At 34.7% G+C, this 17,446-nt stretch overlaps 1 protein-coding gene across 3 annotated transcripts in view; it reads right to left on the reverse strand.

The window, feature by feature from the left end:
• The window catches only part of KCNT2 (potassium sodium-activated channel subfamily T member 2), a 366,395-nt gene that overhangs the window by 63,976 nt on the left and 284,973 nt on the right, over positions 1-17,446 (reverse strand). For 2 of the 3 annotated variants that reach the window (XM_047077238.1, XM_047077237.1), the window contains 2 exons: positions 12,288-12,422; positions 2,221-2,332 (listed from right to left, as the gene is read on the reverse strand). In XM_047077238.1, the coding sequence (XP_046933194.1) occupies positions 2,221-2,332; positions 12,288-12,422 (247 nt within the window). Of the gene's footprint in view, positions 1-2,220; positions 2,333-12,287; positions 12,423-15,797; positions 15,870-17,446 lie in introns of all 3 variants that reach the window. The other variant, XM_047077236.1, reaches the window with a different exon arrangement.

Below are 17,446 nucleotides of genomic sequence, written 5' to 3' on the forward strand. Positions count from 1 at the left end.
TCTTTTTTGCTAAAGCATTTCCCCTAGAAAACTTGCCGATTGTAAGTTCTTTCTCTACTTGAGACGGATGCAAACCTTTTGAAAACCCGAATAATCTCTAGTCAGTTTTTGTAAATCAGTGAAGTCTTTCTTGGGAGCTTTAGAACTATCTTTCTGAAATGTGAGCATAAAGCATCCTGTCTTTCGGTCTGAGAGGTTAGCCTAGGTGCCGGGCTTGAAGTTGTAACTTTTACTTGTTGCAGAAATACAAGAAGTTTTATTTTTCCTTTCTATCAAGACATTAGCATGTATGCAAATGACTGTATTTGCCTGGCTGTATAAAAGGATGAGATGCCTTTCTGTTTTTTGCAATCTCTTTAGTGGATTGCTTGAGATATATTGCAGCCTGATTTAATGCTTATTCAAGTAAAACTTTCCTACATTTGTGAAGAGGATTTCTAGGCTGGCAGAAGACTTCAAATTAATTCCCCAACAAAAATAAAAATATCATTTTGTTCTTCTTTTCCCCTAATGCAACAGACACACAAAAATATAGACACATACAGTCAACATTACTGAAAACATCTTCCACAGTTATGACCTTGAAACATCTATTTGGCATAAAATTGAATACACAGAATGGAATGTTTATTAGTGACATCCACAACAATTTATAATTATGTTTTTAGTACCATTTATTTGGGTACTGACTATACGACAAAACAGCTAAATGTTTTGGATAGATCATGCGGTGTAATCTTGCAGCGATCCTATTATTTGTCTATTACTATTATTTCCAGAGAAGAATCCCAAAGCTATCAATGTGTAAATAATTTATTTAGCCAGGTTCCATTCCTAGAAAGTAGTAGAGAAATGGACCAATCTAACTCCGGAGCTTGTATTCTTCATCATTAGGTGATCCTCGCTCACTTTGTCATGAAGGAGACCATCAGACACCAAGCCAGCACCGATTCCAGCTGGATTCCTGGTAACTGGGTTTGTCTGTGGATGCTGAGCCAATTCACTATGCCTGCCACCACACTTTCTATGTTGTTAAAGCAGTGTGGCATAATGGAAGTTTTCTGTCCTCAATGCTAATGTCTTTAAGATTCTCTGCACTGACTTGACAGCTATGTAATCTTGGAAAACTTATTTTACCTGGCTTAAACTCAGTTCCCTCTTCTGAAGGCAGTGCCTGACAAAACTTAACTATGACAACAAAGGAACAGTGGGAAGGCTCTACTGACACAATGTATGTGACCAGCTCTGAAGCTGGGTATCAACAAACCAGAGTACAGAAATGCCCTTACTCAGCAATATATCTCCTAGCAATTAGGACTATGTAATCGAAACAAAATGAAGTGAAAAAATGAACTAACCAAACAACAACAACAACAAATATAAGGCATCGTTTTCTGTATCTCTTATATTGTTATAAACAATGAAGATAGAACAGACTTAACACATTTTCACATGTATAAGACTGAATCTTATTGTTTTCTCTATATGAAATTCTCCCAGTATACTAATATCAAGTCAATGCTGCATGCAAAAACCATTTACCCTGACACTCTGTCTAGACATTAAGCATGGAAACCACACCTCTCTGTCCACATAACTACTTTGTCCGTTCACATTACCCTGACCCCTTGTGAATCCTAATCAAACTCCCACTTCAAAAGACCCTCACTAAGTAAGATTTCCAAAACCCAATAAACTTTGACCCAGTTCTAAAGCACTGCCAAAGTTCTGAGATGACCATCTCCCTTATCTAAGTAAGCAATAAACTCAGCTTTGTCTCAGATTGTGTTGGTGACATCTGGGAAGCTAACTTTCAAGAAAGCCTTTTCTAAGGCCTTAAGGATTATTTTAAACTGCAAAGCCTTCTATACAACATGGATTTCTTGACATAGCGCTCATGACATTATCAATATAACTGACATTATAAGCGGGTATATGCATTCTTGTTGCATTTAACTCTTTCTTAAATCATGCTTTCAATCTATAATAAATGATGAGAGAACAAGATATCTTCAGTATGTTCACTTGTGATACAAATGGTTCAAATCCATCAACTCCCATTAAAAAATTATAAACGAAGATTTTTAGCTCCAAAACAAGAATTCACAGCAGCATTTTTATTTCTACTATCCCATGGCATTTCTTTCTATATACAGGAATTGCAGAGTTACCCTTTCAAGAAAAATAGTTAAATGCAACCTCCTTAATAGGAAGTCTTACCTTTTCCAGTTTTGAAAGAGCAAGAGAGTAACAGTCTTTGGCTCTGAATTGCATGAATCTCATGTTGGCTGGGTGAGTAAGCTCTGTGATGATACTGAGACTGGAAAACAACCTACATTTAAAAACACACACACACAAAAAAGCATTTGCATCACACTAACAATCCAATATGGTATATTTTGTAAGAACACATTTATGAGTGAGTGATTCCTAGCCTTGGGCATAAAACTACATGCAATTACAACAGCAGGCATTGTCACATAAACTGTCTGTACAATGCAAGAAAAATGACATGCTATTTCCCAAAGAATATTTTAACCAACATTTTAGCACTGTAAGAAAAATAAATTTAGTAATTTGGCTTTTTATTAGATATTTTTCTCTCTACAATTATGAAATGGCATAGAAGAGAAGCTCATGAAGCTAATTTAAGAAGTCACAAGTGACTTTGTGGATAATAGCAAAAGAGAAATTTATAAGATGAATATGACAATTGACAAAAATTCCACGTGATGAGCTTATTGTCCATAATATGAGTTCTTTGATCTTCTAAGATTCCCTATTCTCATAGTATGCGATTTTGAAGGTCACATCTTGCTATAATGATCTCCTGAGAAAAGAAAATATTTTAACTCAAATAACATTTCATTGTAATGAATTGAGGCCAAGGCTCAACTGATAGTGTTATTCTAGAAAGATCCTGAGAGTTTTCATGCGTCCCATAGCTTTGCATTAGCTTCCTTCTTATTCACCACCTTTTCCCAAAACACACACACACACACACACACACACACACACACACACACGATAATAGTTATCAGATCATAACTTCATTTTGTTATTTCTATTAACTGAGGCATATTTTTAATATCTAATTTAATAAATAATAATGAAGTGTTTGTTATTGGAAAGCTCTGGTCTCCAAGACCTAAAAAGAGGTATAAAGAGATACGCTGGCCTTTAAATTAGACTCTACTACCCAATAGAGGAAACTATAAAAATGTGTAAGTTATAAGGCTGTATATATTTTTATAAGAGTGATAAATATGGCTGACTGAATCTCACAGACTATGCAGCATTAGGACACCAGTAAATGGATAGCTTGTGAGAAGCATCCAGGACAGTGTTGAGATATAAGGCCAGGGAAGTAATTTGTGAGAAAAACATAGCTGCAAAACAATGAAAATTTATTTCATCTTTTGGAAAGTTTAAATTTTCTCTGCGAAATATAGCTTTTATCTTTCATACATATTATTTTTCAAACTTTGGATACTTTTGTGGGATTACCTGGGATGATTCCTAACACATTATATCAAGTAGAAATGTGTAGCTATATACTTGAGAGCTGAGTAACAGTGAATGATAATATGATTGGTTGATCTAGTCATTGTATTTAAGTGACTTGTAGAGTTGAAATTAGATAGAACCAAAAAGTTTATATGATGTGCTGTTTCTGTTCTATATAAATGAACCAATACCATTATGTTATTTGAAACTGAGAAAGTGAATGCATTGTCTACGTCTGCCACCTAGTGAAAATCTAGAACTAAATAATACTTTAATGAAATATTTTAGTGCATTGCCTTTTATATCTATAAACTATTACTTACATTCAATTATAATACATTCATAAATTTGTTTTTTTAGCAACTTTAATTATGTATCTTAAAATATGAATCTGTAAATCTATTTCTGGGCTTTAATATGACCTAAACACATTTTGAGTATAAAACACTTTAGAAATAAAATGACATAATAAATTTATTTTTCCCTAGGTACTAGATCATAATAAAGCAATACTGTAATTGAAAAATAATATGGTCTGGGGTGCCTGGGTGCCTCAGTTGGTTAAGCTCAGGTCATGATCTCACGGTTCATGAGTTCAAGCTCTGCATTGGACTCTGTGCTAACAGCTCAGAGCCTGGAGCCTGCTTCAGATTCCACGTCTCCCTCTCTCTCTCTCTGCCCCTAACCCACTCGCATTCTGTCTCTGTCTCTCTCTCTCTCTCTCTCTCAAAAACAAAAACAAACATTAAAAACAAGAAAAATAATATTTTTTTCTATTTAAAACTTTTCTACAATTAATTTATGTCCTGACTGAGTGATGTAAGCATCATTGTGGAGAGGTGCAAAATCTCTATGGACTAATTCTCTGCTTGGTATAATTTATTCAAAAAATACTTTTGACAGACATGCCCAGTTATGCTAACTAATAGAAGATGAAAAACACACCGTATACTCTACTTGACAGACCACTGGGAGAAGTCTGAGACTACCTGCAATTATATATTCAAGAAAAATAAACATAAGGGCATACAAATCTGGAAAATGTTCACAATATTTTAATTAAAAAAACGGAGCTAGTGTGCTACACTATAAATTTTGATCTGTTGTGGTGGGTAGGAATGATGTTTCAGAATAACAAACATATATATTAATATATAGGTATAGAGACTCACTTAGATATGTAAAAAACCAGTTTCAGATTACAATTGGCTCTCAACACTAAAATAAATATGAATATATTTTAATCTTTTAAAAATACTTTTTAAACACTTTAAGTCTGAGATATCAGATATCTCCTGTATGTAATTTTTTATCTATGTAAACCAATCAAAATAATAAAAATATTTCTGTACTACATAAATGAATCATTCTTGTATTTATACATACTCATTATCAATATTTTCAATTACGTCTTTTCCCACATACAGAGGTATGACATTTCCTCAATAACTATGATTATTGTGCCAATAATAATCTTACTTGTGCCAACATAAAGACAATATTCTTTTTTGATTTTATTTTTTAACTTGCCATTTATGCTCTTTGCATCCTGGGGATGCAAGTCTTCTAACTGCACAGCTCTCCCCTCCTCTTACTTTCCCCTCAAACCACTCTTCACGTCGTAGCTAAAATAGTATTTTTAAACTCTATCCTTCAGTGATTTCCTTCCTGTTGTTCTTATAATGAAGATCAACTGGCTACTGTGCTCTACAAAGCCATGAATATTCTGATTCAGATTCAGACTTCAGCCTCACGTTGTCAGTCTTCCACCTGCTCTGCTCCAAGTCATCAACTTTGCCCGCCTCAATACCTCAGAGCCTTTGGATATGCTGCCCCCTTGTGGAATGTTCTACTCCTCTCCTTGCCTGCTTAGTCTATCAAGTAAACAACTGAGTAAATTCTTCAGGGAGATAATAGGTAGGTGTTCCTTGATCCACTGGACTAGATCATACATTCTTGTTGTCTGTACCTGTATAACACTATACTCTTTTCAGTAGCTGCTACATTTATAATTCTCTACTGGAATCTCTTGTTTAATATGTTCCCTGCTTAGACTATCACTACTTAATCACTACTGATCACTATGTCTGCCTTAGGCACTGTGGCTCAGCCATAGCATTCTGTATAGTCCCCAAACTTACTAGATGCTCAATAATACCATGAATAAATCACAAGTGTAGATGTTTGTAGACGTCCTCCTGACCTACTATGGGGTTAATGCATGAATTTCTCTGATTCCTGCAATACACAGATCCATGACTTGAATATGTTCCCATTGCCAGAGCACTGATTATCTTACCAGTTTGATCAGCTACATTTTAGGAAAAAAATCAAAAGCAAAAATATCTTTATATTAAAACAAAATCAGCCTAAGAGACTTCTGAACTAAATCATTCCTGGACTTTTACAATGCAAACAAAACTAATGTTAATTAAATAAGGAGGCCATTAGACTGAGATGGCTCTAATACCTTAGCAGGTTACTTAAACAAGTCAACACCTCAACCTATACATGCCTCAAGGTTAAGAAATCAAAACCAAAGGACAGCCAATCACAAACCGTCAACTAGGCTTTCTCAAATAATACAACCACTTATGCTGTAGCTGATCAATTATTTCTTTGCTTTATTTCTGCCTCTTCTCTGTAAGTCCCTCACTCCTGTCCACGGAGTGTTTCTAACTAATTCCTACCTGGCACTGACAAATCTGAACTGATTTTTGCTCAAATAAATTAAAAAATTTTTAATATACCTTAGTTCATCTTTTAAAATTAGCAAGTATTTACTTTTGTACCCATTCTGTATTAAACTAATGTTTATCTATCTTGTGTGCTCTCTAGAAAAACATTTGCTTCATGACTCCTTGAGTTAATTTTCTCCTCTCCCTTTCTCCTGATACACAGACTTAGGCTGTTGGTTTGAATCGGCCATTTTTTTTTCCTATATAGGATAGGATGAGCTAGTAAGTTGCTTTCAATATCATCTTTTTTCTTAAGTTAAATGAGAATAGTGATAGATGACATGGCCATTTTGAAGTGGTTGTTTTTAATTCAAGGCACATTTTGGCATGCTTCTTTAAATTTAGTTTAGATATTAACACGTTCATAAAAATGTGAAAACAGGCAATATTTTCAATACACCAAGTGCTTGTGAGGTAAAACTTTAGCAAGAGACACTTAAATTTTAAAGTAAGGACCTGCTTTTCTTTTAATTTGGAAATCAGACACTCACTTAGCAGATCTTTCAAGGAGAATGACCCATGAGTGTTTTCTCTTAGATGTATAAACTAAGGTCCATAGGCACAGGAGAGAAAGAGGCTTGGCCATATTTGACTTGAAAAGACCTTATCTCCTATAGTCTTTGGTACTTTGAAATGGTCTCTAATGTTGATGGGCCAATTGTTTAGGATTCAAGGAATCTCTTCAGAATAAAGTACTAGAGATACTCTCTTACCTAGAGAATCTGGAACCTCTGGAATAGATTGTCCCTGAAGGAGTTTGCTGCTTACTATAAAGGACTACTCCGAACCCACAAAGGTGAACTCATCGTAAGTGAAGGAACAAATTTGGGCAAGTGATCAATACAGGGCCTGTTTAGGTTGTTCTGGTGACAAAGCTTGGCTGAGGCTGGAGGCCCCTCTTGTCCCAGCCATCCCAGAACAAACTTAAGGAATGTTTATCAAACATCTGAGTGTTAACACTTTGTATGTCATGCTCCAGATTCTGGATATGGAAAATAAAACACTTCCTGGGTAGGTCCTCTGGAAGAAACATGCAAGGGCCAAACAAGCAAATATATAATTGCCCTACTGGATAAAGACACATTGAATTATGTAATCCAGTTTTCAATTACAAAACTATGTTTGAGTTATAAATGCAATTCCAGATGAAAAGGAATTCTCCCGATGCCCCCAACTGTTCTCTAATTCTTCCTAGCCCCGCCACCCAAATATACTGCTAGTGAATTAGTGAGTTTCTCCTATTTTCCCTTTGGTCTTTTGGGACTGAGTAACTCTGAAAGGTCCTTGGACAATCTGGACAAAAGAGAGGCCTTGTCAAGTGAAGCTGTATAGTAAGCTGGGCAGGTACGGGTTCAAGTGGTCACTGTGAGCTTCTGAATAACAACAAATTTAACCCTATTCCTAGCCAGCAAAACAAATCATACCAGTTTTTATCAATAACTAGAACTAGAGCACTGTTGCTTTCATTTCATATTTGAATTCCATCTCATTCTTATGTCCTGGACTCTAATACAACCACAGATTGAAGATTCCTCTAACATATTCTTTAGTAGTTTTAAAAGCTGAAAATGTAAAGGTCAAAATGCCCCATGTCAAAATGGAATGTCAAAATAATCAAGATAAATGGTATTTACAAACTAATAACTACACAGTCATTTACAAACTAATGCTAATCAAATGTAGCATTGCTCTATACAGAGCAACAGCAGAAGGTAATCTTAACTTGCTTAATATATACAGCTACAGAGAAGATTAGAATTCGGCTCTTGTTTGAGGAAATTAATGATATTCATAAAGATATAAGGATTGGCTGAGATATTTTTGTGATATTATTATTGAAAAAAAATTCTAGGACCACGATGGAGCTTCTCCTGTTGGGTTGCCATGCCAGCAAACTAAAAACTTAGATAACTTTTCTGTCTCTGTGATAACGTTAATTTGTATTTTGGGACCCACAAAACAGAGGCTGTCTCAGTGGCCTGGCCCATGTTACAAATCTAAACATGTCAGCCTGTACTTTTGGTAAATATCTATCAAGGAAACCTAATATACACCAACCCTAATCCTCCAACTCAGCTTTAGCTAGCTCAGCTTATGCTAGAAAACAGGATCTATTACTAGCCTTAGCAAATGCCTGACCTCCTAGCCCATCATGCCCTGTTTCCATGTTGCCTCTTCTAACATTCTATAAAACTCACTCTTGCCCAAAATCTCTCCGGGAAAGTGTCTCACTGCTTGTGACGCACTGTACTCCCCCAATTCACAGGCTGCTTTCCACTGATTAAAAAATATCGAACTTGGGACATCTGGGTGGCTCAGCTGGTTAGGTGTCTGATTCTTGATTTTGGCTCAGGTCATGATCTCATGGTTCATGGGATCAAACCCCACGTTGGTCTCTGCCCTGATAGAACAAAGCCCTCCTGGGATTCCCTCTCTTCTTCTCTCTCTGCCCCTCCCGTGCTCTTTCTTTCTTTCTCTCTCTCTCTCTCTCTCAAAATAAATAAATAAACATTTTTTTAAAAAAATCAAACTCATTACTAAATTGTTTTAGGTTTGTTACTTGATACCTGTAAATATTCCACTTGACCAGAAACACAATATATCCAGTCAGCCAATCCCAAAATGCCAAGCCAACTCTGGGGTCTATACTTATTTCCTTGTTTTTTGTTCCTTACTCGTTTTTTGTTTTTCTCTTTCTTATTCCTTACTCTTTATCCCATAAAAGCTTCCTGCCTCACACCCCATTTTGTAGTTGTCTGGATCCTTGAGAATGGAGACTGCCCACTTCGTGAAATGTTAAATAAAGTCTGTTTGTATCACTTAACTAGTCTTCTTCATTTTTAACACTATTGACTTTCATATACTCAGTGTTCTCTTAGAGATGGAGCCTTAAGCTTTAATCCTAAATAGCTTGGTATCCAGCCACTATGACCGGATTTCTGATTGCCTGGTGCTCACTTATGAAGATAACTGGATCCTACCTCTGGAATTTTGTCATCTGTCTCTAAGAAATTTCATGCAAGGTGATGGGCAGAGAAGCTGAAAGGATAGAAAACTGAGGGCGGAGGAAGGGAGACAGGAAAGAGAGTTAAGATCGGTGTCAGTCCACAGTAGTGGACACTAATCAGTAATTAGTGGACACTAATTCAGGGTTTCAGCACAGGAGTGATTATAATGATTGATATTGGAACTTAATCTGTTAAGCATGGAAGAAAAGCCCTCAGATGACTAAGGACAGTGAAAAGGTAGCAGAACCAGTGGATAGTAGGTTCTAGTGGAGACAAAAGGCTGCTAAGATTGAGGGTATTAGAAGAAATACCCCCAATAGTACTCAGAGTAGTAGTACTCAGAGAACTGAATGAAACTGAAAAGAAGGAGGGTAAAATCATTGTTACTTCAAGGTAAAGGCTACGACCATGAGAACAGGTGGCTGAGGTAAAACACTGAAAAGATCATCTGTGTAGGATTGCTGATACCATCAAGAATTATGATAGAAGCAGGATTTCTAGAGTCACAGTGAATCAGGAACTAAAATCTTCAAGGAATGTGGGTGACCTCAAGGGTGGTAACTGACTGCACCTATACGATGAAACTAATAAATTTGCATAGTTTTGGTCATTTATCTATATAAATAACATTCAGCACATCATGGGGATCCATGTGTGTCTTACTTTTGCACTTTATTATATAAGACCAGCCTAGTTTAGCACTAGTTTAAAATTTCTTTTTCAACGTTTATTTATTTTTGGGACAGAGAGAGGCAGAGCATGAACGGGGGAGGGGCAGAGAGAGAGGGAGACACAGAATCGGAAACAGGCTCCAGGCTCTGAGCCATCAGCCCAGAGCCTGACGCGGGGCTCGAACTCCCGGACCGCGAGATCGTGACCTGGCTGAAGTCGGACGCCCAACCGACTGCGCCACCCAGGCGCCCCTAGCACTAGTTTAGATTAGGAGCTCATGGATTACCCTACAAAAAATGTTTCACAGAACTGTTTTCTTGGAAAATATTGTTATGTACTTAGTGAAATAATGGTAATATCACTACATGTATATCTACCCTTAGTTATTCTGGTCAGTTAGTTCAAAAATATTAGAGCCTTTGCATCGCTCAGTAAGATGGGGATTTATTATTGATTGATTGATTGATTGTTATCTTAAAATCAAAATTATTCATTCATAGTATATATAATAAAAGTAGGTCAATAGAAACTTTACCATAATAGAAATAAACTCATGATAAGTTGAAAGCTAAAATGGTATGTTTAATCAAAAGAACCAAAGATCCTCTCTTGTTAAAAATATAACTAGCTTTTGCCACACGGAATAAAAAGGATGATGTTACGTTGTTCACTGGCTATAAATCTCATCCTTCTAAATTAATTTTATACCCTATAATATCCTTTTGCATTCTCTAGAGAAAAAAAATTACTTACATATCTGTCATATTTTAAACATGTGCTATTCTCCCTTTAACTGTACTATTTCATATAGCTCAAGAACTAGTCAGCCTTATTCTAAATGAACCGCCTCATTACAGTAACTTTAGAGGGTACATTTGTTCTCCTTCTGAAACAAGACTTTCTCATGCAAGTTCAGAGTAAATTTTCCAGATGCTGGAAAAGAGACTCTTTATATACCTAATTTCCAGTCTTCACATTAACACTGCAAGAAGGGTTAACTATTGTCCACATGCATTTTATGCATGAGAGAAACTGAATTTCTATGAAGTTAAGAAATACGCTTGAGGTCACATAGTGTCTACTAGCACCTCTGGGACAGATGAAGTTTGTTGTTATATTGTTCCAAGGTCTGTGGCTTTTCCACTCCGTCAGATGAAAGCGATCATGAGAGTGTTAATATTACAGTAGCCTTCACTGAATAATTGAAAACTACCAGTCACGTGCTACAGCATTATATATTTTTAAATTCCAATCAACTTTGTGATTAAGACATTGAGGTTTAGAGAAGGAAAGTAATTTGCCCAAGATCATATAGTAAATAATCAACTTAAGTGGGACTCACATCTAGCCTCTCTCTTCTGAATTCTAAACTCAAACTATAAACTGAAAATTACCCTCAGTATATGCTTTGCTACAATATAAAGGTTATAAAGGTGGAGTAATGGGAGATGATGATGGAGTTCAGATTGTTTTATTTACTTCCATAATTTGGTAGCTCAGGTATGTCCTTTGGCCTTGTGCAAAAATCATGAAACTGAAATAATGATCTTTAAGATATTTAAATTTTAAAATGATTTCAGAAAAAACCATTCAAGTGACATAGATGTCTTCATTTACAGGGGAGTTTTTGACTTTGCTTATAGCATGACCTTTTCTTTGGTTTTCACTGTTACTCAAAGAAACCATAAAGAAAATTCCTATCTGGATGAGTTATGACTTGGCTCCTAACATGGGTAAATTACCTGCTCACAGTCTTACGATATTTCATTCCTAGTAATCCAGTTTGTAAACGCGTACTATTGGCCACTGCCAGGCATAAAACCAAAATTGTAACATACATGGTCTGTCACAAATCATGACTACTACAGCACACGATTTAGAATTTGTTATGTTAAACTATACCAAAAAAACACACTTATTATTCTATTTATTTTTAAAAGAATGATGATCCTGCATTAAAACTTAAACACATGGTGGGGTGCCTGGCTGGCTCAGTGGGTTGAGTGTCCAACTCCTGACATTGGCTCAGGTCATGATCTCACAGTTTGTGAGTTCAAGCCCCAAGCCAGGATATGCACTGATAGTGTGGAGCCTGCTTCAGATTCTCTCTCTCCCTCTTTCTCTGTCCCACCCCCTCGTCTCAAAATAAGTAAATAAACTTTAAAAAAAATTAAAAAAATTAAACATATAGTGCCAGTCATACATTAGATGTTAAATAAGTATTTGCTTTTGGATTGAATGAATGAACATAACTTCAGGGTAAGTATCTCATGTTCACTCCTTTTATACAGACTCAGAGTCAAATATTTCACAGATTTTTAGCAGTAAGTAGACAGCAGGGCAGAGCTATTCAGACAGTTACCTGAAAAGGGTCTGCACGTTTACAATCGTTTTGGCATCTGCCATGTAGTCTTCCTCGGCACTCATGGTACTCTCTTTGTCCACAACCACCATGTTGGCAGCGAAAGTCACTCCACACCTGAGTAAATCATCTAGGCTTTGATAAAAATCAACAGAGAAAAATGGACTTTCAATAAATCACAGTACTAAGATCAGTGCTTGCTTACCCACTACACTTGTATAGGTTGCCCTCATAGATGGCTTTCACAGAGTTTGCCCTGGTAGATGTTAATGGGGATTATAATACATTCTCTACAGATATTAAATAATTTGTATTTTTGAGCTGTTTATGTTTCATTAGATCTTAACCGTTTCAAAGCACTATGCTTTAAGAATTTTTAAATAATATTTATTAATTATATAAGGAAAACACGGAAAACACCCATTTTGCAATCAAATAGAAATAAAGCATATCAGAACTTTTCTCTCACTATTTCAAAGACATGACATTTACATCTTCTTTATCCCTACAGTACTTTTGGTAAGAGTAGAGATGAATACTCATATTACCTTAGATGGTCTAGCCCAACAAAGAAATGTTAAACTATGAAATATTCTCAAATGTGGATTATCTCTTTGTGAGAGCTGTGTGTTAAAGATTGGTTCAACACAGCCACGAGCATGAAAAATATATAAATATCAGTTGTATTCAAACTTACCATTTACCATTTAGTTTTTGAGCAACCGATTGAATAACCTAATTTCTTTAGTTGCATGAAATAATTGCTAAACTAGATACAAGTTCCTGTGAATTATAATAGTCACTTCTCCCCTATCACTGATAAAAACTAGCAGTTTCCCACTGAATTAAAAGAAAATGTTACCATTAAAACTGAAACAAGGAAACCATTATCTCACTGCCTCTGCTTCATACAAACTAGAAAAATAGGGCTGAAGTAGATAAAGGAGACTAAATTTGAATGAGTGTAAGAATGTTGTTCGTACAAAGTTGACTGAAGACCGTGTAGACCTTAAAGAACAGTAGTTCCTTTTAAATTCTTCAATTGAAGGGTCAGTTCCCTGAGGATATTTTCCAAGTGTGTGATTGGCTGAACTAGTCACGTTACTTTAGAGGGAACTGTTTTCTTCTTATGATAAGGAAGGAGGTGGGATTTCTTATTCTGTTGTGAGGTGAGAGAGTATTACCAAAGCTCTGAGTCCAAGATCCCCAGGGGTAGTTCAGAAAAAATATTTTGCTTGGATCAGGAACAATGCTCTGTGGCAAAGATTTTATGGCTAAAACTATGGAAACAGAATGTTATTCCAAATAAATTTCCTATGGTAAGAGGGGCCAGTACCACAATGTCCAATCAATATGATGATCAAGTTTAAATCCCTAGAAATACTTTATTTGGATGTTCCTTTTAACTAAGAAATTCATAATTGTTCTTAGGTCTATTAAAATACATTTTTTAAAAACAAAGAAATAGGTAGAAAATTAATGTGATATAGTCCCTTATGGGCCATAAAAATGATGCCTTCAATTCACTTTATTATAATTTTAAGTCGCTTTCTATGTCAGCTCTTAAAATCCTGCTCCCCAATTAAAAAAAAAATCATCTCTCCATTATAATTATCTACATAAAAAGAGGGACAGATCAGGTGGAAGAAGGTAAGCCTGACTGGAAAAGGATATACACATAAAAGTTATGACAGAAAAATGAATATTTCATTAGTAATAAATCAATGAGGTTGAAACTTGACAAAAAATTTCACTGTAAGTACCTGTGCCAAATAGCTAATAGTTACCTATACCTATATGTATCAGTTAATTCCATACTCAAAATATTGGCTGCTGTAGTTCACATATAACCTAGGCAAATGATTTTAGTAATTATGATTAAGTACGAGTTTAAATCTGTAGAAAATACATAAAATTGGAATGGCATTTCAGAAACACGTAGAAACATTTTGTTCTTCATGTTTTAACTTTGAATCAATTATTTTTGTATCCATTTAATATTACATTTTATTCCTTTTTTATCTTTATTATGCTACCAGTGAATTATAATGCCATGTCTATCATGATTTTTCCACACTATCCTCTCTGCAAAGCCACTTGCCTATGTTTTTATTCAGCACAGTTGCTTTACACAGTTTGGCCACCAGATGGCTGACTAAGATAAAAGTTAACATTGAAAAAAAGATAATCTCAAGAGGAAACAACTTCCTTTGTACCCTTCTCTAAGCCTTCCTTCCCAAGAACTACAATGTGAATGTATGAGTATATGGCAGTGTTGTGAATGGGTTTTAATTCGTTCAAAGGTGTGTCTGTTTTTTTAAGGGAAATTTCAAACATTGACAAAAGAGAATAACACAGTGAACCTCCATATTTCAATCACCCAACCCAGCTTCAATAATTATCAACTTGTTGCCAATCCTGCTTTTTTCTCCATTCATAGGAACTTGACCCTCTCAGTTCTTTGTCTCAACATAAACACTTTTATAGAGGAAGAATTCATTTCATAGTTTACAGCAACAAAGACAGATGGGAGGTTTATTCATCTTTTAAGTATTCTGTTTTTCTAATGAATTTTAATAGAATATTATCATTTCACAGTAACATTACTAATGATAAAATATAGTTTGATTTCACATTCATGGATTTAAATAGTAATATTAATGCGTCTAACTACATCTTAGTTGGTTAGTATTAAGATAACTGATCATGTAAATTATATTAATGTAGACTAGAGGCTAGATATAAGTTAGTTTGGTCTTTAATATATCCAACAGCCAATAAACACTTCCAAAGTTATAAGACTTTGTTTTTCAATATCTACAGGACAAAACGTAAGCATGAAAGTTCTTAATTGATAACTTTTAGCATTTTGTTTCGACGGTTCTGGTAGACATTTTGTTGTTAATGGGTAGCTAACACATTTTATGTGCATATTAGTTTTACGATCTTTAGTTTTTATATTTCTTATATGCTCATGCATATAAAAGAATTTGTATTTTAATACTAGCATATTGCACACATTTGACTTCTTAATTAACACATTTTTAGAAGTTATAGATTGATATATGTTACTAGAATAAAGTAAACTCTTAAGGAAATGCTCCAGTTTATAAATCTGGCCTAAAACAAACATCTCTAAATTACTTTGAAGGTTTCCAGAAGTTATGACAATGATATCAATGCATCACAACACTGAACCTTTAGGTTTTCTCTATCCCTTAGTAACAACATTATTGCTACAGACAGTGCAAAACTAAAATAGCTTTAGAAACTAAACAAATGTGACAAAATTCTCATGCAGCAAGATTTGTTTTAATTCAACAACAGATTACTGCTTTAGGAAGTTTGAATACAAGATGTATAACACGAGACCATAAGCTCTGCATGCAAAATACACCATATTTGCAATACTGAAATGGCAAATTACACTCATCATGCAACACGGGGCACAGCACAGGACAAACCACAGGACACCACACTAGTTAGTGCGCCAAAGATTTTGTCACCTACTTGTCAATAGAGCCCACCATGTAGTAAACCATTGGAAACCAACAGATTGCATCCAGAAAATGCATATCTGGCCTAAGTAGCAGATGGGTTACAAAATGAAACACAATGTCACAACAGTGGCAGCGCTTCTAGGGAAAGGAAGTAAGTTGACTTAGTTTGCATTTCCAAAACTAAACACTGTTGACAAGATTAATTTTAAGTGCCTTTTTTCTTAACATTAATTAGAAAATATCATTTGTACTTGTTATGAATAATACAATGTACTATTATATTATATTATAAAAACAAGTTGTATTTCTGCTTTCTAAATCAGAAACATTATGGCATTATTCTACAAAAATACTGAATTGATATCCTTAATTATGACTAAAAAGTCTTATCAATGACTTTAAAAATTATTCATGCAGAGGAGGAATTGTAAAATGAGAAATTAATGATTTTTTTCTTGGATGGCCCAAAGCATAGAGAACTAAATTAGCATGCTTATTAAGAGCAACCTCTCTAAGGGATATACACAATTACAACATGCCCTTTTTAATGTATCAGCCTATTAATCAATAAATATAGTATATGCACCCATGTAACATATGTATCATATAAAATTAAAAGTATTTCACCTTTACATAATTGACTTACTCCATGTATATTGTTGAGCAAATATATATTAAAATCTATACTTATAGGCATATTTGGGGAAAGAATCATAAACCTGGATGCTTCCTTAGAAATCACTTAATCTATTATATTCATTTTATAAAGTTATTAACTCTTTCATGCATCTATTCACTCAGCATATATGTACCCATATATTTATATAATAGACATTTCTATACTAAGGCATACAGAAAAAAGAATATCATGTTACCTTGTACTATATAAAATACAGCTTTCGGAACACATGTACAAAAGCACATAATTACAATATATGTTTTAATCAGAAAAAAAAAACAATAGATTGCACTCAGAAAGCAGAATTGGGGATCATTTCACAGAAGGGATATTAAATTTGGATGTTTGCCAGTAAAAGAGAAGGAGAGGGAAATTCTAGGAAAAGGGAAGGATAGCATCTATAATATCCCAGCTAGATGAAGTCTTTTCCTCTCTGACCTATTTTCTTCCTGTTGATCATCCTCTTAACCCTTTAACTCTAAAGAAAAAGAATGCACAATACAGTGAAGCTAAAAAGACAATCTTCCAAAGAATACTATTGTAATGTTGATTCAGCTCAACATTAAGTTTCCTCATAGTCATTTTAAATGGCCCCATATTATAACATATTATAAATGTACCACAATTAATGTTTAAAATCCTCAATTATTCAGTATATAAATTATTCTCACTTTCATATTGTTAACTCTTGAAGTTACAGGTTATTTCCTATATCTTGCTATTATATACCATACTGGTATGAACATCTTTAGATGACATTTTCCTGTATTAGTTTTTAAATCATTTATGCCAAAGCATTCATATAAGGATATTAATGAATCACAGAATACAGATATTTTAAAACTCATGATGCATGTTCATTTCAATGAATATTATAACAATATACAGTCCGAGCAGCAGTCTTTTATAGAACTTTCTGGTTCGGTCTGAGCACTGCTCCGCTTCTTAAAATTAGAAGTGCCATTCTCATTGCTCATTCG

Source organism: Lynx rufus, unplaced genomic scaffold (assembly GCF_022079265.1).
Source record: "Lynx rufus isolate CCGP_SWC_20201006 ecotype Redwood Valley unplaced genomic scaffold, mLynRuf1.p SCAF_15, whole genome shotgun sequence".
Taxonomy (NCBI): Eukaryota; Metazoa; Chordata; class Mammalia; order Carnivora; family Felidae; genus Lynx; species Lynx rufus.